Below are 26,788 nucleotides of genomic sequence, written 5' to 3'. Positions count from 1 at the left end.
GATATTGCGCAAAGTGTTATCAGTGTTGCGACCGAGGGTTCGTCTGTTCGTGCCTGTCGTTCGCCTAGTCCGGGACCTCTTGCAAGCTCCCAAGCCCAGGGGAGAAGTAATGTCGTACGACTTATGGGTTCGAGAGGCCTTGATCAGCGAACAGACGTTCCCTCTATGGTATCAGGTGTATCTTACCAAGATCACCCCTACCATAAGGCGAGAGAGACGATTTTCTCCTCGTCATCCGAAGGCTTTTCGCATAAGAAACCGTGGAACAAGGTTTCGAGGCCCTTTAAGCAAAAGTCAGTCCTTTCAGGACAGGTCCAGCGTCCTGGTTTTAACTTTTAGGACAGCTCTGACCCTATGCAGTCATCGGAAGACTGCTCGCCGCCTAACAAAACCGTAACACAGACTCCGAGAGTCTTTTTGTAGGCAAGGTTTTGCGGTCACAGACGTTACCCTCGTCTCTTACCGCAACCATTCCCGTTGATCCTAAATGGGTTGTACGGCAAGACATGCAGAATAAGCTTGCCTCCCTTATGGAAGACTATTCTGCCGATAAGTCCGTTGAGCCTAGCCGTTTATCTCATCGAGATCCTGGCCTTCAGCCACCCTAACGTTCCTTTGTGCGTCCTGTTGACGTTGGCGTAGCCAAGTCACGTCAGTCAGGTTGTTTAAAACCACACTCGATGCGGTCTCGTGTGGATTTTCAGCCACTTTTGGACGTTAGGCCACTTGCTGATGCTCCTGTTGACGTTCAGGACGTTCGCCAACAATCGGAGTTGACTTGTTTTGACGCTGAGCGTCAACCTCCGCATTCTAGAGTTGTTTTGACTGCTCAGTCTAGGCGGTCAAAGCAGTCTCGAGTGGACGCTGTGCGTCCTCACGCACCTGTTGTTGTTGACAGTTCACAGACTGTCAAGCAGTTACATGACGTTGCGTCCTGGTCTCACGCACCTGTTGTTGTTGACAGTTCACAGACTGTCAAGCAGTTACATGACGTTGCGTCTTGGTCCGCTACTAATGCACCAGTGCGTGTGGACTCTGCTTGTAAAGCATTGCCACCACGGTAGGTCTCTCCCTTGCTTGAGACTCGGCTATTGTCGGACAAGGTTCCTTCAGATGAGGAAGTTGCTGTTCCCCCTCCTACTGATATTCCCTTGAGGACTCTGTCAGACGGAGAGGAGCCTAAAGCTGCTTAGCCCTCTATGGACTTTAAATAAATCATGCTGATTTTTAAGGATCTTTGTCCGGATCTTTTTGTAACTGCTGCTCCTCGTTCGCCTAAACGTCAGAGCTTACACTAGGCCTAGCTACTTCGAAGCCGTTGTTTTATAAGCCAGTGCTCTCTCGGTCTTCTAAGAGAGCTTTACGTTTGCTAGGCGACTGGTTTATCACCAGGAGGAGTTTGGGGGAGACAGCCTTTGCTTTCCCTTCTTTTAAACTGGCTTATAGAGCGAGAGTCTGATATGACACGAGAGAAGTTCTCGGCTTGGGAGTTCCTGCCTCTGCCCAGATAGACTTCTCAAACCTCATAGACTCTCCCTGGCGCCTGGCCATGAGACGCTCCAAGATTTTACAGGTCGACTTCACAGCTATTTTCGAGCCTTTGAAGTTTTGCTGTACAATTATGTCATGCATAAACAAGGCTTTCAGGGATGGCTCCAATAATCTGACAGCCACGTTCTCTGCAGGAACAAGTCCCTCAGGGATGGCTCCATGATTTGGCAGCCATGTTCACTGCAGGAGTACGTAAGAGGCAAGTGCGCTCAATGTGTTCATTGTCAAGACAAACTTCACGATGAAGTCTACCAGGCTGTCTTGACAGCATTTATGGAAGGCGACTGGATGGTCTCTCTCGACCTTCAGGAGCCATACTTCCACATTCCTATACACCCGGATTCCCAACCGTTTCTGAGGTTTGTTTACAGGAATGTGGGGTACCAGTTTCGAGCCCTTTGCTTTGGCCTCAGTCCTGCGCCTCTCGTGTTTACGAGGCTCATGAGGAATGTGGCAAAATTCCTCCATCTATCGGGGATCCGAGCCTCCCTGTACTTGGACGACTGGCTTCTCAGAGCATCGTCCAGTCTTCGCTGTCTGCAGGATCTACATTGGACGTTGAGTCTGGCCAGGGAGTTGGGACTTTTGGTCAACCTAAAAGTCCCAACTGATCCCATCCCAGATTATTCTATATTTGGGGATGGAGATTCGCAGTCAAGCCCTGCTCAAAGTCCAACTAATGCTGAAACGAAATGTTTATGCAGTCAGGAGTTGGAACAGTCTCGTAGGGACTCTCTCATCCCTGGAGCAGTTTGTCTCACTAGGGAGACTACACCTTCTGCCTCTCCGGTTCCATCTAGCCTCTCACTGGAACTAGGACAAGACATTAGAGACGGTATCATTCCCAGTCTCCGAACCAGTAAAGGCATGCCTGAAATGGTGGGACAGCAATATCAGTCTGAGAGAGGGACTATCCCTAGCAGTCAAGAACCCAAACCACGTGTTGTCCTCAGACGCGTCGGATTTGGGTTGGGGTGCGACCCTGGACGGTCGGGAATGCTCGGGTCTGTGGACCTCAAGTCAGAAGAGCATGCACATCAACGGCAAGGAGCTATTAGCAGTCCACTTGGTCTTGATGATATTAGAAAGCTTCTTCGAAACTTAGTGGTAGAGGCAACTCAGACAACACCACAACTTTGGCGTACATCTCCAAGCAAGGAGGCATACACTCCTTCACGCTGCTCGAGATCGCAAGGGACCTTCTCTTATGGTCAAGAATTCGAGGCATCTCCCTGTTGACGAGATTCATCCAGGGGGACTTGAACGTCTTGGCAGACTGTCTCAGTCGGAGGGGTCAGGTGATACCCACGGAATGGACCCTCCACAATGATGTGGGCAAGAGTCTTTGGGCTACTTGGGGTCAACCCACCATAGACCTCTTTGCCTCCTCGTTGACCAAAAGGTTACCAATCTATTGCTCTCCAGTCCTAGATACAGAAGCAATCTACATAGACGCGTTTCTACTGGATTGGTCTTTTCTGGACTTATATGCATTCCCACCATTCAAGATAGTCAACAAGGTACTGCAGAAGTTCGCCTCTCACGAAGGGACAAGGTTGACGTTGGTTGCTACCCTCTGGCCCGCGAGAGAGTGGTGCACCGAGTTACTTCAATGGCTGGTAGACTTTCCAAGAAGTCTTCCTCTAACGGTAGATCTGTTACGTCAGCCCCACGTAAAGAATGTCCATCAAAGCCCCCCCGCTCTTCGTCTGACTTCCTTCAGACTATCGAAAGACTCTCAAGAGCTAGAGGCTTTTCGAAGGAGGCAGCCAGTGCGATTGCAAGAGCTAGGAGAGCTTCTACCATTAGAGTATACCAGTCGAAGTGGGAAGTCTTTCGAGACTGGTGCAAGTCAGCATCTGTGTCCTCGTCCAGTACCTCTGTAGCCCAAATCGCAGATTTTCTTTTTATTATTATTATTATTATTACTTACTAAGCTACAACCCTAGTTGGAAAAGCAGTATGCTATAAGCCCAGGGGCTCCAACAGGGAAAATAGCTCAGTGCGGAAAGGAAAAAAGGAAAATAAAATATTCTAAGAAGAGTAACAACAATAAATATCTCCTATATAAACTATAAAAACTTTAACAAAACAAGAGGAAGAGAAATAAGATAGGAGAGTGTGCTCGAGTGTACCCTCAAGCAAGAGAACTCTAACCCAAGACAGTGAAAGGCCATGGTACAGAGGCTATGGCACTACCCAAGACTAGAGAACAGTGGTTTGATTTTGGAGTGTCCTTCTCCTAGAAGAGCTGCTTACCATAGCTAAAGAGTCTCTTCTACCCTTACCAAGAGGAAAGTGGCACTGAACAATTACAGTGCAGTAACCCCTTGGGTGATGAAGAATTGTTTGGTTACATCTGAGAAAGGTTCACTCCCTTTCAGCTCCCACGATTAAGGGCTACAGGAGCATGTTGGCTTCGGTCTTTCGACATAGAGGCTTAGATCTTTCCAACAATAAAGATCTCCAAGATCTCCTTAAGTCTTTCGAGACCTCTAAGGAACGTCGTTTGGCAACTCCTGGATGGAACTTAGACGTGGTCCTAAGGTTCCTCATGTCAGACAGGTTTGAGCCATTACATTCAGCCTCCCTGAAGGATCTCACCCTCAAGACACTTTTCCTAGTGTGCTTGGCTTCGGCTAAAAGGGTCAATTAACTTCATGCCTTCAGTAAGAACATCGGCTTTTCTACAGAAAAAAGCCACTTGTTCACTTCAACTTGGTTTCCTGGCCAAAAATGAACTGCCTTCTCGTCCTTGGCCTAAATCTTTTGATATTCCTTGCTTATCAGAGATCGTAGGCAACGAACTGGAAAGAGTATTATGTCCTGTTAGAGCTCTTAAGTTCGATTTAGCTCGTACTAAGTCATTACGAGGGAAATCTGAGGCATTATGGTGCTCAGTTAAGAAACCTTCATTGCCTATGTCAAAGAATGCTTTGTCATATTTTATCAGATTTTTTTTTAATACGAGAAGCTCATTCTCACTTGAATGAGAAAGACCGATGTTTGCTTAAGGTTAAGACGCACGAAGTTAGAGATATAGCATCCTCCGTGGCCTTCAAGCAAAATAAATCTCTGCAAAGTATTATGGACGCGACTTTTTGGAGAAGCAAGTCAGTGTTCGCGTCATTTTACTTAAAAGATGTCCAGACTCTTTACGAGGACTGCTACACACTGGGTCCATTCGTTGCAGCGAGTGCAGTAGTGGGTGAGGGTTCTACCACTACACTTCCCTAATTCCAATATCCTTTTAATCTGTCTCTTGAAATGTTTTTAATATTGTTTTATGGGTTGTTCGGAAGGCTAAGAAGCCTTTCGCATCCTGGTTGATTTGGCGGGTGGTCAAAGTCATTTCTTGAGAGCGCCCAGATTAGGGGTTTGATGAGGTCCTGTTGTATGGGTTGCAACCCTTGATACTTCAGCTCCTGGGAGTCTTTCAGCATCCTAAGAGGATCGCTGGGCTCCGTGAGGAAGACAGACTTACAAGGCAGAGTAATCGTCTAAGTCAACTTCCTTACCAGGTACCTATATATTTTGGTTTTGTTATATTGATAACTGTCAAAATGAAAAAACTCTTAGCTTATACGCTGTAAACATAATTAACTCTGGTCTCTACCCACCTCCTTGGGTGTGAATCAGCTATTATATATTCACCGGCTAAGTTAAATATTTAAAAATGATATTTTAATTATAAAATAAATTTTTGAATATACTTACCCGGTGAATATATAAATTAAATGACCCTCCCTTCCTCCCCAATAGAGACGCAGCGGGACGAGAAGAATTGAAGGTTTTGTTTACATACAAGAGTGGTATCTGGCCGACAGTTGGCGCTGGTGGGCACACCCGCAACCTTCATAGCGATCGCTCGCGAGTTTTTTGAGTGTGTTTTCTGTCGAGCCGCAGAGTTGCAGCTATTATATATTCACCGGGTAAGTATATTCAAAAATTTATTTTATAATTAAAATATCATTTTACCTTGTTTTTTTCCATTAAAAATGTTGTCTTATTAAACCTATAAGTTGTTCCATAACTGGAATACAAACCAACGCTATTTATAGGGGTATTACTTTCGGTGAAGCTGAAAGGACGAGCCATTAGAATTTAGCGAGGGATAACTACTCATCCTGATAGTTAGTGGGGCTAGGGTAGCTACCCCTTTCACCCAAACACTTGTCATTGTGCTTCACTTTGCTTTTGGATCGGATGGAGAGCTGTTGTTGCTTCGTTCAGCATGGAGACAGCACACAAGGTCAGAAAGACCACAGGACTTCATGTGTACACTGGATCTAAAGGACACATACTTCCAGATCCCAGTCCATCCATTATCAAGGAAGTATCTAAGATTCAACATCGAAAACAAAATATACCAGTTCAAGGTGCTGTGCTTCGGCATTTCTACAGCACCTCAGGTCTTCACAAGAGAGTTCGCCCTATTGTTATCCTGGGCACACAGGCTCGGCATCCATCTCCTTCATTACCTGGATGACTGGCTGATCCTAGCAGACTTCTGAGGCTTTGCCAACATCTGGGGATCATGGTAAACCTTGAGAAGTCTTCCCTTCTTCCCACTCAGAAAGTGGTATACCTGGGCATGATATTAGACACCAAACTACACAAAGCCTTCCCATCAGACGACAGGATATCGAGGCTGAGGAAAGTCGCAAGACCCTTATTCAGAGGAGAAGAACTCACAGCCCAGAAGTGGCTATGTCTCCTCGGACACCTATCATCCTTGGCCCGTCTAGTTCCCAACGGCTGCCTCAGGATTTGATCTCTCCAGTGATGCCTGAAGTCCAATTGGAATCAGTCCTTTGATTCCCCAGACACTTAGCCCCATGGGACCGGAGGAAAGGACGGACTTCGGATGGTGGCTGGCAGACAAGAATCTACTGAAGAGTGTCGATCTTCTCGTCCTTCCACCCAATTTGATGCTATTTTTTAATGCATTAAAAGAAGGATGGGGAGGGGGGGGGGGAGGCATGAGCAACACCACACGACCTCAGGCCTCTGGTCAGAGTCCGAAAAGTACTTTCAAATAGATCTCCTAGAGATGAAGGCCTTATATCTGGCCCTTCAAGAGTTCCACCAGTTCCTGGTGGGTCACTCGGTGGTGGTGATGAACGACACCACGTTAGTGGCTTACATAAAAAAGCAAAGAGGTACTTTTTTTTGCAGCCCTTATCTCATCTTACAGTAGAGATACTGAGATGGGCTGAAGTCCACTCGGTCTCACTATCAGCTCCCTTCAGTCTCGGCAATAGGATGTTGCTCGCCAACAATCTGAGCAGAGCGTCGCAGATAGTGGGTTTTTGGATCATGTAGCCAACAAAGTTTTAACTATGTGTGGTTCACCACTGTGAATCTGTTCACAACGGCCCTGAACATCAGGCTCCCATTGTACTGCTTCCCAGTCCCAGACCCCAAGGCTCTCTGGCAAGATGTGTTCCAACAACGGTAGGACGACATCAAAGTTTACGCATTCCCACCGTTCTGTCTGATGATAAGAGTACAGTACTCAACAAGACTAGAACATCAGTCAATCTTTCGATGACCTTTATAGCTCTGTTATGGCATCATGCAGAATGGTTCCCTGACCTTCTGCTGCTCCTGACGGAGCTGCCAAAAGAACTTCCTTCACGACACAATCTACTCAGACAACCACATCTCAACATTTACCACAAGGCAGTAGCTTCGCTACGTCTTCACGCCTGGAGACTATCCAGCATCTCCTCACTCAGAGAATTTTTGCAACAAGTTACGAAGAGGATGTTTGGACATCTGCAAAAGTCATCAGCTTAAGTGTACCACGCGAAAGGGAACATCTTCTGTGGTTGGTGTCGTGGAAGGGGTCTCAATCCACTCAATGCCACTATTCCAGCAATAGCGGAGTTCCTCGTGTAATTGCGTGAAGAAATGCGCCTTTTGGCTTCAGCGATCAACGACTATAGCTCAGCCTTTAGTCTCACCTTTAAACTGAAAGGAATGGACATTTCCTCATCACTAGAGCTTTCCCTCCTCATACGAAGTTAGGAACTTACCTGTCCGCAGTCGCAAGTGAGACCTCCCTCATGGAACAGGGTTCGAGTTCTTCAGTCCCGAAAAGGACCTCCTTACGAACCATTACGCCATGCAACAGATCGCCTCAGCCAAACGAGTTAGCAGATTTTATGGTCTCTTGTATGACGTCGCCCATTCAAAGGGATAGGGAGAGGTAAGCTTCAACTTTGTCCCTGAGCTTGTTGCCAAGACTCAGAATCCAGTAGTTTCGGATCTTAGATTCGACACCTTCCGGATAACGAGTCCCCACTCTGTAACCGACCACCTAGATCATCTGTTATTATGCCCAGTAATGTGTTTGAGGTGCTACCTCAAGAGAACAGCAGCAGCTTGGCCCAGAGTCCCCTCAGTTTATTTCAGCACGGGCAGAAACAAGTGGAGGATCACGAAAAACACAAACTCTGCATGGATTTGTTGGGTTATTGACCTCGCTCTGAATCGTGATCCTCTTCCATCACATCGTCCCAGAGCCCACGATGTCAGGGACGTAGCTACGTCCCTGGCCTTCAAAACAAACTACTGTGACGCAGGTATTGTAAGCGTGTGTGTGGAAAGGCCAAACTACTTTCACTGCCCACTACCTGTAAAACATGACCCACAGGAACCTCGATACATTCTCTATCAGTCCTGTGGTGGATGTGCAACAGCTGGTTTATTACCTCAAGCTCCTTATTGGACAAGTAGCAGAAGGTGGGTCTTCTGCACAAGCTGACCTCAAACCTCTGCAGGTAAACCATTGCTCCCTTCTGTAACCTAGTGTTGTCCCAATACTGTTGTGTCCCCATACCCTGGCAAGGTATTGGGAATGCCTTGGTCTCCTCGGTTATTCCTACAAGACTTGGAATAACTTTAACCTTGACAGTCACATTGCTAGTATCTTATCACACACAGCTTGCGTAGGCTGCAGACCGTGCTTTGCAGGTTTAGCGAGGTCTTAGGGTCTCCTTATTTGTGAACTAACCTGCACAGTAGGGAGTTCCCCGGGTAAGGCCAAAAGTCAGGTTGGTTGGGACATCCACCCTTTTAATTGGTGAGTCACCCCTGTAAATAGCATTGGTTTGAATTTCAGTTACAGAACAAATGACAAATTTGAAAGTAATTTGTATTTTTTCTAACGTTACAAACCTTAGCTATTTATACATAATTGCCCACCAACCCTGTCCCTGTCAAAGTCCTTACCTCCTAGCTAAGTGAAGCACATTCACAGGTATGTGGGTGAGAGGCGTAGCTAGCTACCAGCCTACCCCCACCAACTGACAGGATGGGTAGTTAACCCTCGCTAAATTCTAACAGCTCGTCCTTTCAGCCTCTCCGAAAGTAATACCCCTATAAATATCTAAGGTTTGTATCGTTAGGAAAAATAAAAATTACTTCCGAATCTGTCATGTTACATAGAGTACGAAATTTCTTATTCCATCAGATACTGTAATGCAGTAATTACCGTACCCTGTATTGCTTTCTATATTTTTACCTCGATTTTTCAGCATGGCCTCCCATATACATCATCACACCAACATACAAGCGCACCACCCAAATTGCCGACATGACGAGGATGTCACAGACCTTGATGCATGTACCAAATCTTCATTGGATTGTTGTGGAAGATGCATTGGTAAGCCTCTATTAAGACTGAAGCAGTTAGCATCTCTCTCTCTCTCTCTCTCTCTCTCTCTCTCTCTCTCTCTCTCTCTCTCTCGATAAGCACATATTTTTTTATGTAATTTAAACATTAAATGAAAGTGTACATAAGGAAATAGAAATCATTAAACAAAATGAGATTTGAATAGATTCATCAACTTTAGATGAGAACCAAGCACGAAAAGTAGATATAAAAGGGATTTTGACGAAGGAAAAATCTATTTCTGGGAAGAGGCATGTGACGGCCGGTGAAAAGGTCCTTCTTTACACTTTTCTAATATAAATCTTCCAAATATACTAGAGAAAGATAAAAGCATGGAATGCAGAGGTTACAACCGTCGCGCGATCACCTTGTGGGTGTCGTGTCTACAACAAGGGCGTGTGAAAACCACTATTCACAGGCTGTCTTCCATTTAGATAATCCCTTCATCAATGGGGAGGGCCGTGAGAGGCCCTAGAGAACACAGTTGGACTACCCCACCGACACCTACCACGCGCCCCCTCCAGGACATCCTTCTGCAAGAACATATGGCTTGGCAAGGAAAAAAGGGGGTGGGTCCATACTAAACAACCGGGAAGGGTTTCACCGGGCGTCACAGGCCTCTTCCCAGAAATAGATTTTTCCTTCGTCAAAATCCCTTTTCTGGGGCGGCCTGTGACGGCCGGTGAAAATGTACCAGAGAATGCCTTCCAAGCCCAATACAATAATAACATAATAAGGAGAAAACAAACACCATGTAAGCCAATAATATAATACTGTAAGTAAAAATAAAATTACAAACTAGCCAAAGACATAGGGGACGTAAGGCTAAAATAATTATGAAGACAAGGAATCACCTGAGTGTCCAGTCGCAAAAGGTATCAATCTTGCATATCTAAGCATATCTAAACATTAAAGGAATGGTAAATACAAAAACAGTTAAATCATAGGAATTAAACATGGTAAATAACTTAGGGCTAACGAACCACCCAGGAGAGTGGCGACGTGGTGTGAGAGGTGGGTAGGAGGGAGGAGAGAAGAGATGGAATAAAGAAATAATCAGAGATTAATGGGGAGAGATAAGACTCCTCGCTGCAACCGTAGGGTATTTAAGGGCCTGTAAGTTCTTTAGATAGTGGCATTTGAAAACCATAGGAGATTTCCAACCCGTATATTTTTTAAGGTCATCAAAGTCCATGTTCTGGAAGTAATTGATGGAGGTAGCTATTGACCGTATATCATGAGCATGGGGAAATGATTCCGGGTTAGCATGTTTAATGAAGTAGAGGATTTGTTGTCTGATACCTTGAATGGTCATAGTACCCCCTTGTTCCCTGATAAATAAGGGGCCAGACGAGCGGGTGGCAGATCTAGCTAAAAAGGTCCTGAGAGTAGTGACTGGACACAGCGAAGGATCCTGGGGAAGAGAAATAATCTTCCAAGGGGACCACCTGTTTTGCGGGTCCTCATTTTTAGCTAGGAAAGCTATGTCTGGAGAAAGCAGTACTTCGCCTGTAGGGAGGAAATCTATGTTTTCCAGGTTACGTGAGAGAGCTGCTAGTTCTGAGATTCTAGCACCTGAGGCCATAGCTGTTAGAAAAAGAGTCTTCCTAAGCAAAGTGATATAAGAGCAGGTCTCATTGTCCGTGTCTGACGCAAGTTTGAGGACATTGTTCAGAGACCAAGAGACTTTTTGTGGCCGATCCAAAGGTCGAAGCCTAGCACACGCTTTTTGAATAGATGAGAAATAGGAATCTGCCAGGTTAATGTTAAACCTAACAAGGAAGATCTTCTTCAAAGCTGACTTGATGGTGGTTATAGTGCTAGCTGCCAGGCCCTTGTCAAATAGGAACCTAAAAAACGAGATGGCTAAATTCGGAGTCATACGAGTATGGTCTGAATTCTTTAGGAAATCTGCTAATATCTTAACAGCCGAATCATATTGACGAATTGTCGAGTCCCTTTTGTCCGCTTCGATGAAGAGAACGTTTTCCGAGTCAATGTTTGCGTCTTTACGAGCTGCAAACTTCATGAAGTCCACAAAGTTAGGGTTTTGGCTATCCTTGAGGAATCTGACACAGTCTGTGTTTGGATTACTTGGGTCAGTTTGGGGAATGGAAACCGGAAGGGTCGGAGTTTCAACTCGAGGAGGAGAGGAAACCAACTGCTCTTTGGCCAGTGAGGTGCTACTAAGGCCACTGCCCCCTGGAAGGAGCGTAGTTTGTGCAATACTTTCATTAGAAGATTCACTGGTGGAAATAGGTAAATCTTCCTCCAATGGTTCCAATCCAGGGTTAATGCGTCTATGGCATAAGCCTGAGGGTCCATGTTTGGTGTTACATAACACGGAAGTTTGTGATTCATCTGATTTGCGAATAGATCTACCTGGAGGCCCGGAACCAGTCTGAGTATCCACCGGAATGAAATTATGTCCAGAGACCATTCTGATTCCAGTGGTTTCGTCCTGGATAGTGAGTCCGCTATCACATTCTGGACTCCCGCTAGGTGAGTTGCTGACAGGAACCAGTTCTTTTCTGTTGCCAAGGCGAAGATAGTGACCAGGATCTGATTCAGGTTGGGCGACTTGGATCCTCCTCTGTTGATGCAGTGTACTACTGCTGTGCTGTCTGACACTACTCTGATGTGGGTCGACCTCGGAGGAGAGAGTGTCTTCAGGGTCAAGAACACTGCCATGGCTTCGAGAACATTGATATGGAAGTGTTTCATGGCGGGTGACCAAGAGCCCTGAAACATCTGATGTTCGTAGTAACCCCCCCATCCACTCAGAGACGCGTCTGTATGAATTGTCACTTGTGGGGGTGGGAATTGAAGAGGAACCGATTTGGAGAGGTTCTTCAGTTCGGACCATGGCTGTAGTCTCATTTTCAAGACAGAGGGGATCTTCGAGACCTTGTCTCTTAAAGGTACTGTGGCTCTCTTTCTCCAAACTCGATTGATGTCTTTGAGTTTGGCTTTCAATAGTCGATCTGTTACCGAAGCGAATTGAATAAGGCCGAGGATTCTTTCTAAGGCTCTTCTGGACACCTGTTTGTGTTTGAGAAAATTCTTGATCTTGGAAGCTATTTCTCTTACCTTTTTGGGAGGTAGAGACAGCTTGTGCTGTGCAAGGTCCCACTGTATGCCTAACCATTCGAAGTGGTCTGATGGTAGTAGGCGGGATTTTCGGAGATTGACCCGAAATCACAGGTTGGCGAGAAAACGAATTACTTTCTCCGTAACTCTGTTGCATTCCAGGGCCGACCGAGCCCAAATGAGCCAATCGTCCAGATAAGCAACGATCTGAATCCCTTGGTTCCTGAGTTGTTCTAACACTGTCTCTCCCAGTTTCGTGAATATCCTGGGTGCAATGTTGAGGCCGAAGGGCATGACTTTGAACGCAAAGGCTTTCCGGCCTAGACGGAAACCTAGGTAAGGAGAGAAGTTTCGAGCTATTGGTACGTGATAATAGGCGTCGGTAAGATCAATAGAGGTGGTGACGGCCCCACGGGGAAGTAAGGTCCGTACCTGAGAGATAGTCAACATCCCGAACCTGTCGCAGAGGATGTAAGAATTTAGCTTTGACAAGTCCAGGACCACTCTCAATGCCGACGAGCCTTTCTTCGGAACTGTGAACAGGCGGCCTTGGAACTTCAGCGATCGAACCCGTTTGATTGCTTTTTTCTTTAGTAACTCTGTGGTGTATTTTCTCAGTATGGTAGTGGGTTTCTGGAAGAAGGCCACTGGTGGAGGAGGAGAACCTTGTGACCATTTCCAGCCCAAGCCTTTGGCGACTATGCTATGAGCCCATGGACTGAAGGTCCAATGGTCTCGAAAGTGGTAAAGTCTCCCTCCTACCAGGACTATATCATTGCGAGGGAGTGAATCTAGGTCCTTTCCCTCCTCGAGAACCCCTTGTCCTAGGTCCGCCTCGTTGACGGAACTGTCCTCTACCCCTGTAGCTACCTCTCTGGTGTCCACGAAAGGGACCTGAGGGTTCGTAACTAGGGTTGTATGCGGGTGAGGGCATCCAAACGGGGTTGGGTTGGGTACCTGGGGGAGCAGTGAGGTAGACCACCTGTTGAGGGTGCTTCGGTTGTAGAGTCGACGAAGCTGCAGGAGACTGTGATGACGAGTGGGTAACAGACGATTGATGGTAGTGACCTCGGCTCGTCTTGTAAGGGGCAAACCTCTGTTTCTTCCTGAAGAAGGTTTGCTTTTGAGCTTCAACCCTCCTTTTGGCAGTGAGGCCCCACCTCGCTTGCAAATTTTGGTTTGCTCTCGCAGCGTCTTGTAGAACCTTGTTCACCTCCTCCTGAGGAAAAAGGTTCTTACCCCAGCAGGGGGAAGCTATCAGTCTGTTCGGTTCATGCCTGATCGAGGCCTCAGATAGAACGTGTTTCCTGCAACTAACCCGAGCCGAACAAAACTCGTGTAGGTCAATTTGGAAGGACAGAGACAGGTTCTTTGTGAATACCCGGAACAGGGTCTCAGTTGGATAAAGCGAGGCTAGAGACTCCACGGAGGTAATGGAGTGGAGAGGCCTAGCTAACCTATTCCGTGCCTCAAACTCAGTCTTGAAAAGATTTTCCGGTAATTTGGGAAGCTTCTCGGAAAACAGATTAGAGGCGCAATCTGGGTCTAATTTCCCTACTGTGAAAGTAGAGGGGGCATCATCCCAGATAGTAGCAGTACTCGGGATGAGCATGGAGGTGGGGTCCGTCTCTTTAAGAGCCGGCATGGCAGAACCTTCTTTGATAGCTTGAAAAGTAAGACCTGCCACTTTATCTGTAATAGGCAAGGTAATAACTGGAGAAGCTGTAAATATGGTGTAGGCTCCTTTGTGTGGGGTGAGCTTGGAATTAGTGCACCCCCAGTCCGACAACGTCCTGGCCCAGAGAGCTTGGGCCTGCTCTTTAGGAAATATTACCGTTTCCTTCGGTACCTTGTCTAACCTAACCAAGGCATGTTCTTTCAATCGGATGAAGCCGTTGAACGGGAATTCTAGTCCCGGAGGGTAAAATTCTAGGTCCTCTAGAGGGCGGGTGCCTATGCCCTCCAGAGTTATGGCACCATCTATATATGGAGCATGTAAGGCAAACCTCCAAGGGTTGTTTTTATCGAAGGTGGGTAACTTCGATGCGTCTGGGGCTGAAGGAGGAGGCATCTGAGTTCCGGAACGGATCAGATTCGCCACCATATCTTTGAGCTCCGTCATAGCTCCCTGGTCTGTCCTAGAGTGTTGTTGTAGATGCTGTTGTATCTGCTCTTTCACAATATCCCTGACCCTGGTGGCGGATAAGGCGGGCTCCCGAGCCCGATCCACTGACGAAGCCCTGGACTTAGCGGACTTCGTCTTTTTAGGAGTCACTGTTTTAGGTACAGTAATATGAACATCAGGATCCTTTGAGGGTCCCGGGACCGGTGACACTGATAATGGCAAAGCTGAAGGCTTAAAGGTACGTAGTGGCTTCACCTTGGGTCGTACAGGAACGGAGGGACCTCGAGGAGAAGCCGTAGGTTTATCAAAGCTGTGAAAGGAAGCAGTAGAGGGAGTGCTGGGTGAAAGGGGGTCCACCAACTTATCACCACCTACCTGCTCATCCATGGGTTCGTTGTCCAGATCTAGAAAGGACGCGTCCTCCGTCAATAAAACCTCTTCCTCCGTTAGAATGGTTGCTATAACCGCCTCAATTAACGGGGCCACTGTCTCCGGTGGAACTGCTGCAGTAGTAGAGCCCGGGAATAGGCGAGAAGCCATGTCTCCATCAAGAAGATAGGGTGCGCCAGACAGCGCATTCCTCCCAAAACCTGACACCCAAGGACGGAGAGTAGCTCTTGCCTCCCGGAGAGATTCATCATCAGCCTGAAAGAGGAGAGGGGATTAATGATGAAGCAATAATCGATGTAAATATATAAAGACCAACTAATTCCTCGCAAAGGATATTAACAGGAACAAACTAGAACCAACTTACCTCCTCGCTCAGGAGTAGGGATGACAGCTCATAGCAGAGCATGCATGACTCCGGGAACCATACCATGTAGGGGGCTTGCCCCGGTTCCCGAGAGAAGGATATGGCGCAATGTGCATGGGACCGGCATAGATCATGGCCCATGGGATCAGTAAAGGCAGCGGAGCAGCCCTTGGCAGCGCAGCGGACTTTCTGTAAAAGAAAGAAGACATAAGTCTGGATGTTCCTTGAGACTCTGGTCAGTGACATATGAATCCACAGAAACAATTAATTTTAATTATGTGTGAGTAAATATTAGCTAACCAATTAATATATTAAGAAAATATATTAATAACCAGTAACCACGTAACATGAAACTATAAACTTCATCGTTATCAAATTGTTAACTCCGGTTCTGATCGTCTGATTGATCTCTGTTTGTACCGGAGATCCGGTGACAAAGGTCCGTCATCGTGAAATCGTGACCCTCAGCGGTACGATAACATTCCTTAATACTGAATGTCTGTGTTATCTCCAGTGAAGCCGGAGATTCAATGAAAAAAGGGACCGTAATAATGTAATTGTGATCAATCATGACAAAGGTTCGTGTGCAAAAGGCCGCAGCCGGAGTCTGAGTGCCGGATTTCACCGTTGTACTCCAAATATCTGACTAGTTCTCACCCAATGAGTATCCAATATAGCGGAGTATAACTCAAGGCGGAGCTAAGGGTGTCGGCATAAAGCGACCCCAACTAATGACTCATACACTAACGTAACCTATTAATAGTGCTAGCTATATTAACAGTAACCACAACAATAAAACGTGAATATCATTAAACGTAATATCATCAACTCGGAGAATAAGAGGAGGCAGGAATAACTCGTGATCGTATAAAACGGAAAACGGGAAATCCACCTCCCTTACTCGAGCTTAATAAAGAAAACGAGAGAAGGGGTAACTCGTAACTGTAGAAACAGAAAACGAGCACTCTATGCTCACGCTCTCAAGGTTACATAATAAAAAACTAACATCACACAATAATATAAGAAAAATAATAAATTTGATTGCTTTTTTCTTAGTAATTGTAATAACCAAGAACGAAGAATAACGACAACGTAACAAATAAACATAAAGATATACTGTAGTCTAAAACGAGCACCTTCCTGAGGCGTGTACATAACTATAACAAAGACTAAATCGCTATTCTTCGTAGGTCCAAATTGGACTTGCTAGCAAATAAATACCATAGTAAAAACCAATAATAAATAATGATAATAAAATTGGTCATAAAACGTAAGTGATATAACCTAGATGACAGAGTACCGGATGGGCAAAATTAACTTGAAAAACTACCGAAGCGAACAATACTCAAAATGGCTGCCGATACCGAGGCAGGCCAACCGCTTCCAAAACTAAAATCCACAATACTGGAAAAAGAACAAATGCCCGATACTGAAATAAACTGTCAAAACAAACTATGGTACTTAACATTGGTAAAGGTGAAGTAGCAACGTCAGTCATGTTGAATTAACGACAATCAATTGCGAAAAACACTGAGCAAAACACTTATCGACTTTGCGGGCAAGTCCAAAACAGAAGGATGTCCTGGAGGGCGCGCGTGGTAGGTGTCGGTGGGGTAGTCCAACTGTGTTCTCTAGGGCCTGTCACGGCCCTCCCCATTGATGAAGGGATTATCTAAATGGAAGACAGCCTGTGAATAGTGGTTTTCACACGCCCTTGTTGTAGACACGACACCCACAAGGTGATCGCGCGAGGGTAGTAACCTCTGCATTCCATACTTTTATCTTTCTCTAGTATATTTGGAAGATTTATATTAGAAAAGTGTAAAGAAGGACCTTTTCACCTGCCGTCACAGGCCGCCCCAGAAAATGTTGTTTGCTGCTGGAAGGATTTCAAATGGCGGATGATGAATCTACTGTAGTTGCCATTGTGTGCTTAGAAGTACTGCTCAATACCATCATGTAAAATGCGAAGGAGGATCTGCTGTCAGTAGAGTGGCATTGTGCATTATATAGTAACAAGGAGCTTTGAAAAAAAAATGTTTTAAATTAAGTTTACCATGTTTTTTCTGGAGGGATGGAAATATTTTCATGTGATTGAAGCCATTAGTAAATTATCTTTGCAACATCCCTTTGCCCTTGGATATACAGTTTCCACTATCAAGTTTTCTACATTACCTCAATTCCCATCAACTTTCTTCCATTTTTCTTTTCTATTTATTTTGACTTACTGTCCATCTGCTAGATTCCTCTTCCTTTATATCTCTCTGCTGAATGGCTTCCCTAAATTTAATAAATCACATCACCTTCCTATGGTCGTTTTTACATATGACTGAAAATATACTAAATAATCCCAAAAGATTGTTATACAGTATACAGTATATAGATTGAAATTATGGTAGGGGTCCTTTTCTCCATTATCATGTACAGAACTGTATTATCTGAGTTGTTCTCTATATTGATGAACAAGCTGATATTAACTTCCTTGTTCACTTGTTTTGCTCTACAAGAAAGTATATTTAAAAAATACTTTAGTTGTGGAACTGTTTTCCAATTTCATCTGTCTTGATGTCGATGATAACTTTTAATTTTGACAGAAAACTAGTGATGTTGTGAGGGAATTGTTAGTAAGAAGTGGTATCCCTTTCACACATTTGTGTGCTGTGATGCCAGATGAATACAAAGAGAAGCCAATGATGGGGAAAGGGGTGTTTAACAGGTAAGCAATATCAGTCTTTTCTTTTTATTTCATGACTGTGAACTATTTTCTATTCTCATTTCAGAAAGGTTATTCTGTAGCTAGCATACTGTGCTTACTGTAGCCAAGTTCGTCATGGAAGCTTAGCATTAGTGTGTTAAATTTCAATTCTCCATATCCTAGTATATCTCGTCATACTCTGTACTGTATTAGCAGAATTCTGATAAGATCTCTCTCTCTCTCTCTCTCTCTCTCTCTCTCTCTCTCTCTCTCTCTCTCTCATATATTCACACTGTATATTCACCTCAAGTTATTTAATAACCACTATTACACTGTCTCAGTACAAGTGGCTCCCAATAATGAATAGAAGGTTGAATGTTTATTCTGTACATGTATTGCACGACTCGTGTTGTAAGAATTTGCTTGTTTAGCTATGTTTGACTAATAAAGAATGAAAGGAACTAAGCCAAAATTAAACTTAAACTGGTTTGTATGTATTATAAAAGAAATTTTGTTAAGAAGAGGAAGATACAAAAGTTATACAAAATGTTTGTCTACTTGGCTAGCAGTTTGGAAAGTGATTAGAACTATCTTAACATCGTCTTGTTAATAGTATGAATCAATAGGAAAGCAGTTCAGTTTATATCTCATTCATTTTGAATGTCTGTTTGTGCACTGTGTTTTTGCAGTTATGTTGGACAACACTTTGAAATAATGAATTTTGTAGGATATACACTACTGTTATTTGCACACGTCTTTAAAAGAAAACATCCTATTTGAAAAACTATTACCAAATTTTGTTCCTGATCTACCTTATTTTTGGGTTAGAATTCAATTTATTCTTTACTTTTTTAAGGGAACATTGATGTATGGTAACATCTTTGCTCACATTACAGGAGAGAAGGAATCCGTTGGCTAAGAGAAAATGCGCGAGAGGGTGTCCTTTATTTTGCTGATGATGATAATAGCTACGATATAAGACTGTTTGAACAGGTAATCATCTTTTTTTAATTAGATATCCAGTTTTTAGTTGTTTAAAGAACTTTATGTGATACATGGCATCAGTTTCTAGCCATTTCAACCAGTGTCTGTGAATAAACCTCTTATGTAAAGATGTAATTAACGTGAAATGTTACTTGCAGTGACTTAGTGCATTCTGAATTAATTATCTAACTTGACATTTTATATGAAAATGACTGTTTCACACTATTTAAAATTTTATTATTGTAGCTGAACAGAGTAATCTTAAAAGTTTATGAAACCAGTGCAAATCATGCAATGCTTGTAGAAATATAGGTCGAGAAGATGCGAGAAGTTACAGGATAGAAAAGTACCTATAGTCCATTTCTTTTAGCGATGCATATTTGCACTGACTCGCAGCAGTGCCCTTTTAGCTCGGAAAAGTTTCCGGATCGCTGATTGGTTGGACGAGATAATTCCAACCAATCAGCGATCACGAAACTTTTCCGAGCTAAAAGGGCACCGCTGCGAGTCGGTGTAAATATGCATCGCTAAAAGAAATGGACTATAGTATTATGTGGTTAAAATGATGCATGGTCTTGTGTAATATGTATTTTTATGTATTTTTTTTTCGTACAGATGAGAAGTACAAAGAAAGTGTCTGTGTTTCCTGTTGGGATGATTCTTAGTTTGGGAATCAGTTCGCCAGTCATCAGGGATGGAAAAGTGGTTGGGTTTCATGATGGCTTCCAGGTAATGTTCTGCAAATCCAAGTTAACTGACCACTTCTATCGAATTTTTATAAGCTAATTAATTTCTTCATATTGATAGGAACCTCTGCAGTTATGTTATTTCCTATCCTTTTCATTCTTTGTCTTGTATAATTCCAATCAGTCATCTTGGCTGACTTATATTTGTACTTTTTATTTATGACCAAGAAATATTAAGTGAGTAGAAAGATATTATTAATTGATACAGGTGCATCTTATGTGAAATTTCATCTGATAAGCTTCTATAATTTAATTGCTATCTTGGCTGGCACTCTTGAACTGTCACATTCTGGTAGTTACCGTACAGTATACAGTATTGTTAGTGTCAGTTGTTAGAAGATTCTTATTTAAGTGGGTAGATAAAGTAAGTTCATTAAGTCTGTTCTTAAAATTGGGTTAGTAATTTTTTAATTTTTATTAAAGGTCATCGTTACAGATATGTAAGATTTGAAAGGGTCTGTTGAATAATGACTGTGGTATTCATCAGCATAAGTAGTGATCAACCTGGTATAATTTAATTTTTTCAATATTAAACTTAGCCGGTGATTATATAAGCTGCAGCTCTGCTGCCCGACAGAAAAACTCTACGTTCAAAATCCGCCAGCGATCGCTATGCAGGTAGGGGGTGTACTTCAACAGCGCCATCTGTCGAGCAAGTACTCATTACTCAATGTAAACACAGAACTCAATTTTCTCTCTGTCGTGCCACCGGCGAGACCTGCTAAATTCGCTGTTGCTTGCTGGATTGGTTTTCACATATTTTGGTGAAGTACACATTTCTAGTTTTGAGCTTTCGCTTTGCAGACGTTATCTTCAATACATCCTTGCATTCTTTTATTGATTTTGGATTATTTGTTGACGACTTTGGATAGATTTTGAATTCCCCTTTGACTAATTCAAGATGGCTGACCCTTCTCAAGTCCCTAAGTTCAGGAAATGTAATGCTAGGGACTGTTCAAGGCGTCTTCCGAAGGCCTCTATCGATCCTCACACCGTTTGTTCCAATTGTCGGGATAAGACCTGTCAATTGGAAGATCGATGTGAGGAATGCGTTGGGCTTTCGGAATTCGATTTCATCGAATTCCAGAAATACACACGTGGGCTAGAGAGAGATGGAGTCAGGAGAAGTTCATCTCGCTCCGTTGATTTTTCCTCTCCTCATGCCCCACAACCTGTTCCTTCCCCTGTAGTGGTTGCTCCTGATCCCCCTTCTAGCACTCAACAGCCTTCGATGGCAGATATGATGCGTGCCATCCGGGCTCTGGGTGAGAGAGTCGAGTCATTGGCGAGTGACCGTGGCCAACTCATGGCAGACGTCAAGGAGTTGAAGTGTAAGAGTGCAGTGGGTAGTGACAAAGTGAGTGGTAGTGTTGTGGAAAGTGTTGTAGATAGTGTTGCGCTTGAGGGTTCGTCTGTTCGTGCCTGTCGTCCTCCCAGTCCGGGACCTCTTGCAAGCTCCCAAGCCCAGGGGAGAAGCAATGTCGTACGACCAAAGGGTTCGAGAGGCTTTAATCAGCGAACAGACGTTCCCTCCGTGGTTTCGGGCGTATCTAACCAAGATCGCCCCACCCACACGAAGACGAGAGAGCCCATTTATTCCTCGTCTGCGGAAGAGGTTTCTCAAAAGAAACCATGGACCAAGGTCTCGCGGCCTCTTAAGCGCAAGTCGGTCCCTTCCGCGCAAGTCGGTCCCTTCCGCGCAAGTCGGTCCCTTCCGCGCAAGTCCAACGGCCCAGTTGTAGCCACTGGGTCAGTTCGGACTCGCTGCAGTCTTCCGATGACTGCACACCTCCTAAGAGAGGCAAAGCGGTACCGCATCAGGCAGTAACACCGTCTGTTGCCGCACCTGCTACTGTAGACCCTAAGTGGTCTTTGCTGCAGACCATGCAGTCACAGTTAACGTCATTGATGCAGGACTTTCGTGCGGAGAAGGTTGACGCTGCACCAACCTCTAGCCTACAACCACCCACGGTTGTGCGTCCAGTGGACGCTGAGGCTACCTTCTCCCGCACTCCAGCTGTGAGAGTCCCGCCACCCATGCGTTCCAGTGTACCCTGCCAGCCGCATGTTGACGTTCAGCGACGCACGGAACCTTCCGTTGACGTTCGCGAGTTACAACAACAACCTAAGTTGTTTTGTTTTGACGCGGTGCGTCAACCTCCGCAACCCAGTGTGGTTACCACTACTCGCCCACAGCAGACTAGACAGTCTGGAGTAGACGCTTTGCGCCCCCGCGCTGCTATGGTTGTTGCCAGTTCACAGACTGGGCAACAGTTCCATGACGTTGCGTCCGGTTCAGTCTTGCATGCACCCGTGCTGCCGGACTCAGCTGACCAGCCGATTCCTACTCCTTTGCCGCTTCCTCCTCAGTTTTCAGATGATGGACTCTCTGATGATGACGACGCTGCACACATTGACGACCCGCATACGGACATCGACGAACCCAAGACCACGCAACCCTCCTTGGACTTTAGGAAAGTTCTTGCACTGTTCAGGGAGATGTATCCTGATCAGTTTGTTTCTGCGGCCCCACGCTCTCCTCCATCTGAGTTCGCTTTAGGCACGCAGTCATCCGCGCCTGCCTTTACGAAGCTCGTCCTCGCCCGCTCGTCTAAGAGAGCTTTACGAGTGTTGGGAGAATGGATGCAGTCCAAAAAGAACCTTGGGAAGACAGCATTCACGTTTCCCCCTGCGAGACTCTCTTCCAGATCGAGCGTCTGGTATGCCACGGGAGAAGTTCTCGGCTTGGGAGTTCCTGCCTCTGCCCAGGGCGACTTCTCAAGTCTAGTAGACTCTCCCCGCAGGCTAGCCATGAGACGCTCTAAGATTTGTTGGTCTCCTTCAGACTTAGACCATCTGTTGAAAGGAGTGTTCAGAGCCTTCGAGGTTTTTAACTTTTTGGATTGGTGTTTGGGAGCGTTGAGCAGGAAGATCTCCCCTTCTGACAAGGAAACTTCCATGCTCATTATGTCCTGCATGGACAAGGCCATACGTGACGGATCCAGTGAGCTTGCGGCTTCGTTCGTTTCCGGGGTCCTCAAGAAACGGGAAAATCTTTGCTCTTTCTTGTCAGCTGGAGTTACACTGTGTCAGAGATCGGAACTTATGTTTGCTCCTCTCTCAAAGTGCCTTTTCCCAGAGGAGTTGATAAAGGAGATTGCTGCATCCTTGATTCAAAAAGACACTCATGACCTGGTTGCGTCCTCTGCCCGCAAAGCCACCCCTTTGCCTACCTTGTCTAGACCCAGGATGGACACTCCAGCGTCCAGATTCATTCCGCCCTTTCGTGGCAGAGCCTCCAGCAGAGGAGGTGCTCGTGCCGAAGGGAGATGTGGGAAGAAGAAAGGTACCAAGTCCTTTAAGGGCAGAGTCTGACTGCCACCTTCTAAAGACAGCAGTGGGAGCCAGACTCAAGAACTTCTGGCAGACCTGGGAGAAAAGGGGCGCAGATGCACAATCTGTGAAGTTGCTCAGAGAAGGGTACAAGATCCCGTTTGTATGCAAACCCCCTCTAGCAACGTCTCCCATCGATCTCTCTCCCAGGTACAGAGAGGAGGACAAGAGACTAGCTTTGAAGCAAGAGGTGTCTCTCTTACTAGAAAAGGGAGCGGTAGTCAAAGTCCGGGACCATCAATCCCCGGGCTTCTACAATCGTCTCTTCTTAGTGGTAAAGAAGACAGGAGGGTGGAGGCCGGTGCTAGACGTCAGTGCGCTGAATGTCTTTGTCACAAAGCAGACGTTCGCCATGGAGACCACAAAGTCTGTTCTAGCAGCGGTCAGGAAGGAAGACTGGATGGTCTCTTTAGACCTAAGGGACGCTTACTTTCACGTCCCCATCCACCCAGAATCCCAACCTTTTCTGAGGTTCGTTTACGAAAAGGTTGTCTACCAATTTCAAGCCCTGTGCTTTGGCCTAAGCACGGCTCCTCTTGTCTTTACGAAGCTGATGAGGAATATTGCCAAATTCCTGCATTTAGCGGATATCAGAGCCTCCCTCTATTTGGACGACTGGCTTCTAAGAGCTTCTTCCAGTCGTCGCTGTCTGGAGAATCTAAAGTGGACTCTAGATCTGACCAAGGAATTGGGTCTCCTGGTCAATATGGAAAAGTCCCAACTGGTCCCATCCCAAACTATAGTGTACTTAGGGATGGGGATTCACAGTCAAGCTTTTCGGGCTTTTCCGTCGGCCCCCAGAACAAGTCAAGCCCAAGGATGCATCCAGAACATGCTAAAGAAGGACCGATGTTCAGTCAGACAGTGGATGAGTCTGATAGGGACGCTTTCATCCCTGGAACAGTTCATTTCGTTAGGGAGACTGCACCTCCGTCCCCTTCAATTTCACCTAGCTGTTCACTGGAAAAAGGACAAGACGCTAGAAGCGGTCTCGATCCCCATTTCCGAGAAGATGAAGTCATCACTGACTTGGTGGAAGGACAACATCAACCTCAGAGAGGGTCTGCCCCTGGCTGTTCAGACCCCCAACCACGTTCTCTTCTCGGACGCATCGGACACGGGCTGGGGTGCGACATTAGACGGTCGGGAATGCTCGGGAACTTGGAACTCGAATCAAAGAACGTTACATATCAACTGCAAGGAGCTACTGGCAGTTCATCTGGCCTTGAAAAGCTTCAAGTCCCTCCTTCTAGGCAAGGTGGTGGAGGTGAACTCAGACAACACCACGGCCTTGGCGTACATCTCCAAGCAAGGAGGGACCCATTCTATAACGTTGTACGAGATCGCAAGGGACCTCCTCACCTGGTCAAGAGATCTAAACCTTTCTCTAGTAACGAGGTTCATTCAAGGCAACATGAATGTCATGGCGGATTGCCTCAGTCGGAAGGGTCAAATCATTCCAACAGAATGGACCCTACACAAGGATGTGTGCAAGAGACTATGGGCCACATGGGGCCAACCTACCATAGATCTCTTTGCAACCTCGATGACCAAGAGGCTCCCAATTTATTGCTCGCCAATCCCGGACCCAGCAGCAGTTCATATAGATGCCTTTCTACTGGATTGGTCCCATCTAGACCTTTATGCATTCCCCCCGTTCAAGATTGTCAACAAGGTACTGCAGAAGTTCGCCTCTCACGAAGGGACAAGGTTGACGTTAGTTGCTCCCCTCTGGCCCGCGAGAGAATGGTTCACCGAGGTACTTCAATGGCTGGTGGACGTTCCCAGAACTCTTCCTCTAAGAGTGGACCTTCTACGTCAGCCACACGTAAAGAAGGTACACCCAGGCCTCCACGCTCTTCGTCTGACTGCCTTCAGACTATCGAAAGACTCTCGAGAGCTAGAGGCTTTTCGAAGGAGGCAGCCAGGGCGATTGCTAGAGCAAGGAGGACATCCACTCTTAGAGTCTACCAGTCGAAGTGGGAAGTCTTCCGAAACTGGTGCAAGTCGGTATCAGTATCCTCGACCAGTACCTCTGTAACCCAAATAGCTGACTTCCTATTATACCTGAGGAAGGAAAGATCTCTTTCAGCTCCCACGATCAAAGGTTACAGAAGCATGTTGGCAGCAGTCTTCCGTCACAGAGGTTTAGATCTTTCTAACAACAAAGATCTACAGGACCTCCTTAAGTCTTTTGAGACCTCGAAGGAGCGTCGTTTGGCTACACCTGGTTGGAATTTAGACGTGGTACTAAGATTCCTTATGTCAGAAAGGTTCGAGCCACTACAATCAGCCTCCTTTAAAGATCTCACTTTAAAGACTCTTTTCCTCGTTTGCTTAGCAACAGCTAAAAGAGTCAGTGAGATACACGCCTTCAGCAGGAACATCGGATTTTCATCTGAAACGGCTACATGTTCTTTACAGCTTGGTTTTCTAGCCAAAAACGAGCTACCTTCTCGTCCTTGGCCGAAATCGTTCGATATTCCAAGCATTTCAAATTTGGTTGGAAATGAACTAGAAAGAGTCTTATGCCCTGTTAGAGCTCTTAAGTTCTATTTAAGACGAACTAAACCTTTACGAGGACAGTCAGAAGCTTTATGGTGTGCTATTAAGAAACCTTCTTTACCTATGTCAAAGAATGCAGTTTCCTATTATATCAGACTGTTGATACGAGAAGCTCATTCCCATCTGAATGAGGAAGACCATGCTTTGCTGAAGGTAAGGACACATGAAGTTAGAGCTGTCGCAACTTCAGTGGCCTTTAAACAAAATAGATCTCTGCAGAGTATAATGGACGCAACCTATTGGAGAAGCAAGTCAGTGTTCGCGTCTTTTTATCTTAAAGATGTCCAGTCTCTTTACGAGAACTGCTACACCCTGGGACCATTCGTAGCAGCGAGTGCAGTAGTGGGTGAGGGCTCAACCACTACATTCCCCTAATTCCATAACCTTTTTTTAATCTTTCTCTTGAAATGTTTTTTATTGTTGTTTTTTGGGTTGTCCGGAAGGCTAAGAAGCCTTTCGCATCCTGGTTGATTTGGCGGGTGGTCAAATTCTTTTCTTGAGAAGCGCCTAGATTAGAGGTTTTGATGAGGTCCTGTAGTATGGGTTGCAACCCTTGATACTTCAGCTCCTAGGAGTCGCTCAGCATCCTAAGAGGATCGCGAGGCTCAGTAAGGAAGACGTACTTAAAAAAGGCAGAGTAATTGTTCAAGTCGACTTCCTTACCAGGTACTTATTTATTTTATGTTTGTTATTTTGAATAACTGCTAAAATGAAATACAAAATCCTTAGCTCATAATAATGTAAACAATTAATGCTGGTCTCTACCCACCCCCCTGGGTGTCAATCAGCTTATATAATCACCGGCTAAGTTTAATATTGAAAAATGTTATTTTTATTAATAAAATAAATTTTTGAATATACTTACCCGGTGATTATATATTAAAGGACCCTCCCTTCCTCCCCAATAGAGACCCAGTGGACCGAGGAGAAAATTGAGTTCTGTGTTTACATTGAGTACTGAGTACCTGCTCGACAGATGGCGCTGTTGAAGTACACCCCCTACCTGCATAGCGATCGCTGGCGGATTTTGAACGTAGAGTTTTTCTGTCGGGCAGCAGAGCTGCAGCTTATATAATCACCGGGTAAGTATATTCAAAAATTTATTTTATTAATAAAAATAACATTTTATCTTAGAGAACTTTTATGTTTGGTTTTATTTTGCTGTTGAGGAGAAAGTCTTGATACGTTCATTACTTCAAATGGT

General features: G+C 45.3%; 1 protein-coding gene across 1 annotated transcript in view; it reads left to right on the top strand.

Annotated features, from left to right (window-relative positions):
- LOC137622823 (galactosylgalactosylxylosylprotein 3-beta-glucuronosyltransferase P-like) overlaps positions 1-26,788 on the top strand; it is a 71,152-nt gene that overhangs the window by 27,043 nt on the left and 17,321 nt on the right. Inside the window, exons 3-6 of the mRNA XM_068353407.1 lie at positions 9,096-9,223; positions 17,796-17,917; positions 18,793-18,889; positions 19,496-19,609. Of these exons, the coding sequence (XP_068209508.1) occupies positions 9,096-9,223; positions 17,796-17,917; positions 18,793-18,889; positions 19,496-19,609 (461 nt within the window). The remainder of the gene's footprint in view (positions 1-9,095; positions 9,224-17,795; positions 17,918-18,792; positions 18,890-19,495; positions 19,610-26,788) is intronic.

This window comes from Palaemon carinicauda, chromosome 2 (genome assembly GCF_036898095.1).
Source record: "Palaemon carinicauda isolate YSFRI2023 chromosome 2, ASM3689809v2, whole genome shotgun sequence".
NCBI classification, from domain to species: Eukaryota; Metazoa; Arthropoda; class Malacostraca; order Decapoda; family Palaemonidae; genus Palaemon; species Palaemon carinicauda.
This window is presented reverse-complemented; position numbering and strand designations above follow the sequence as displayed.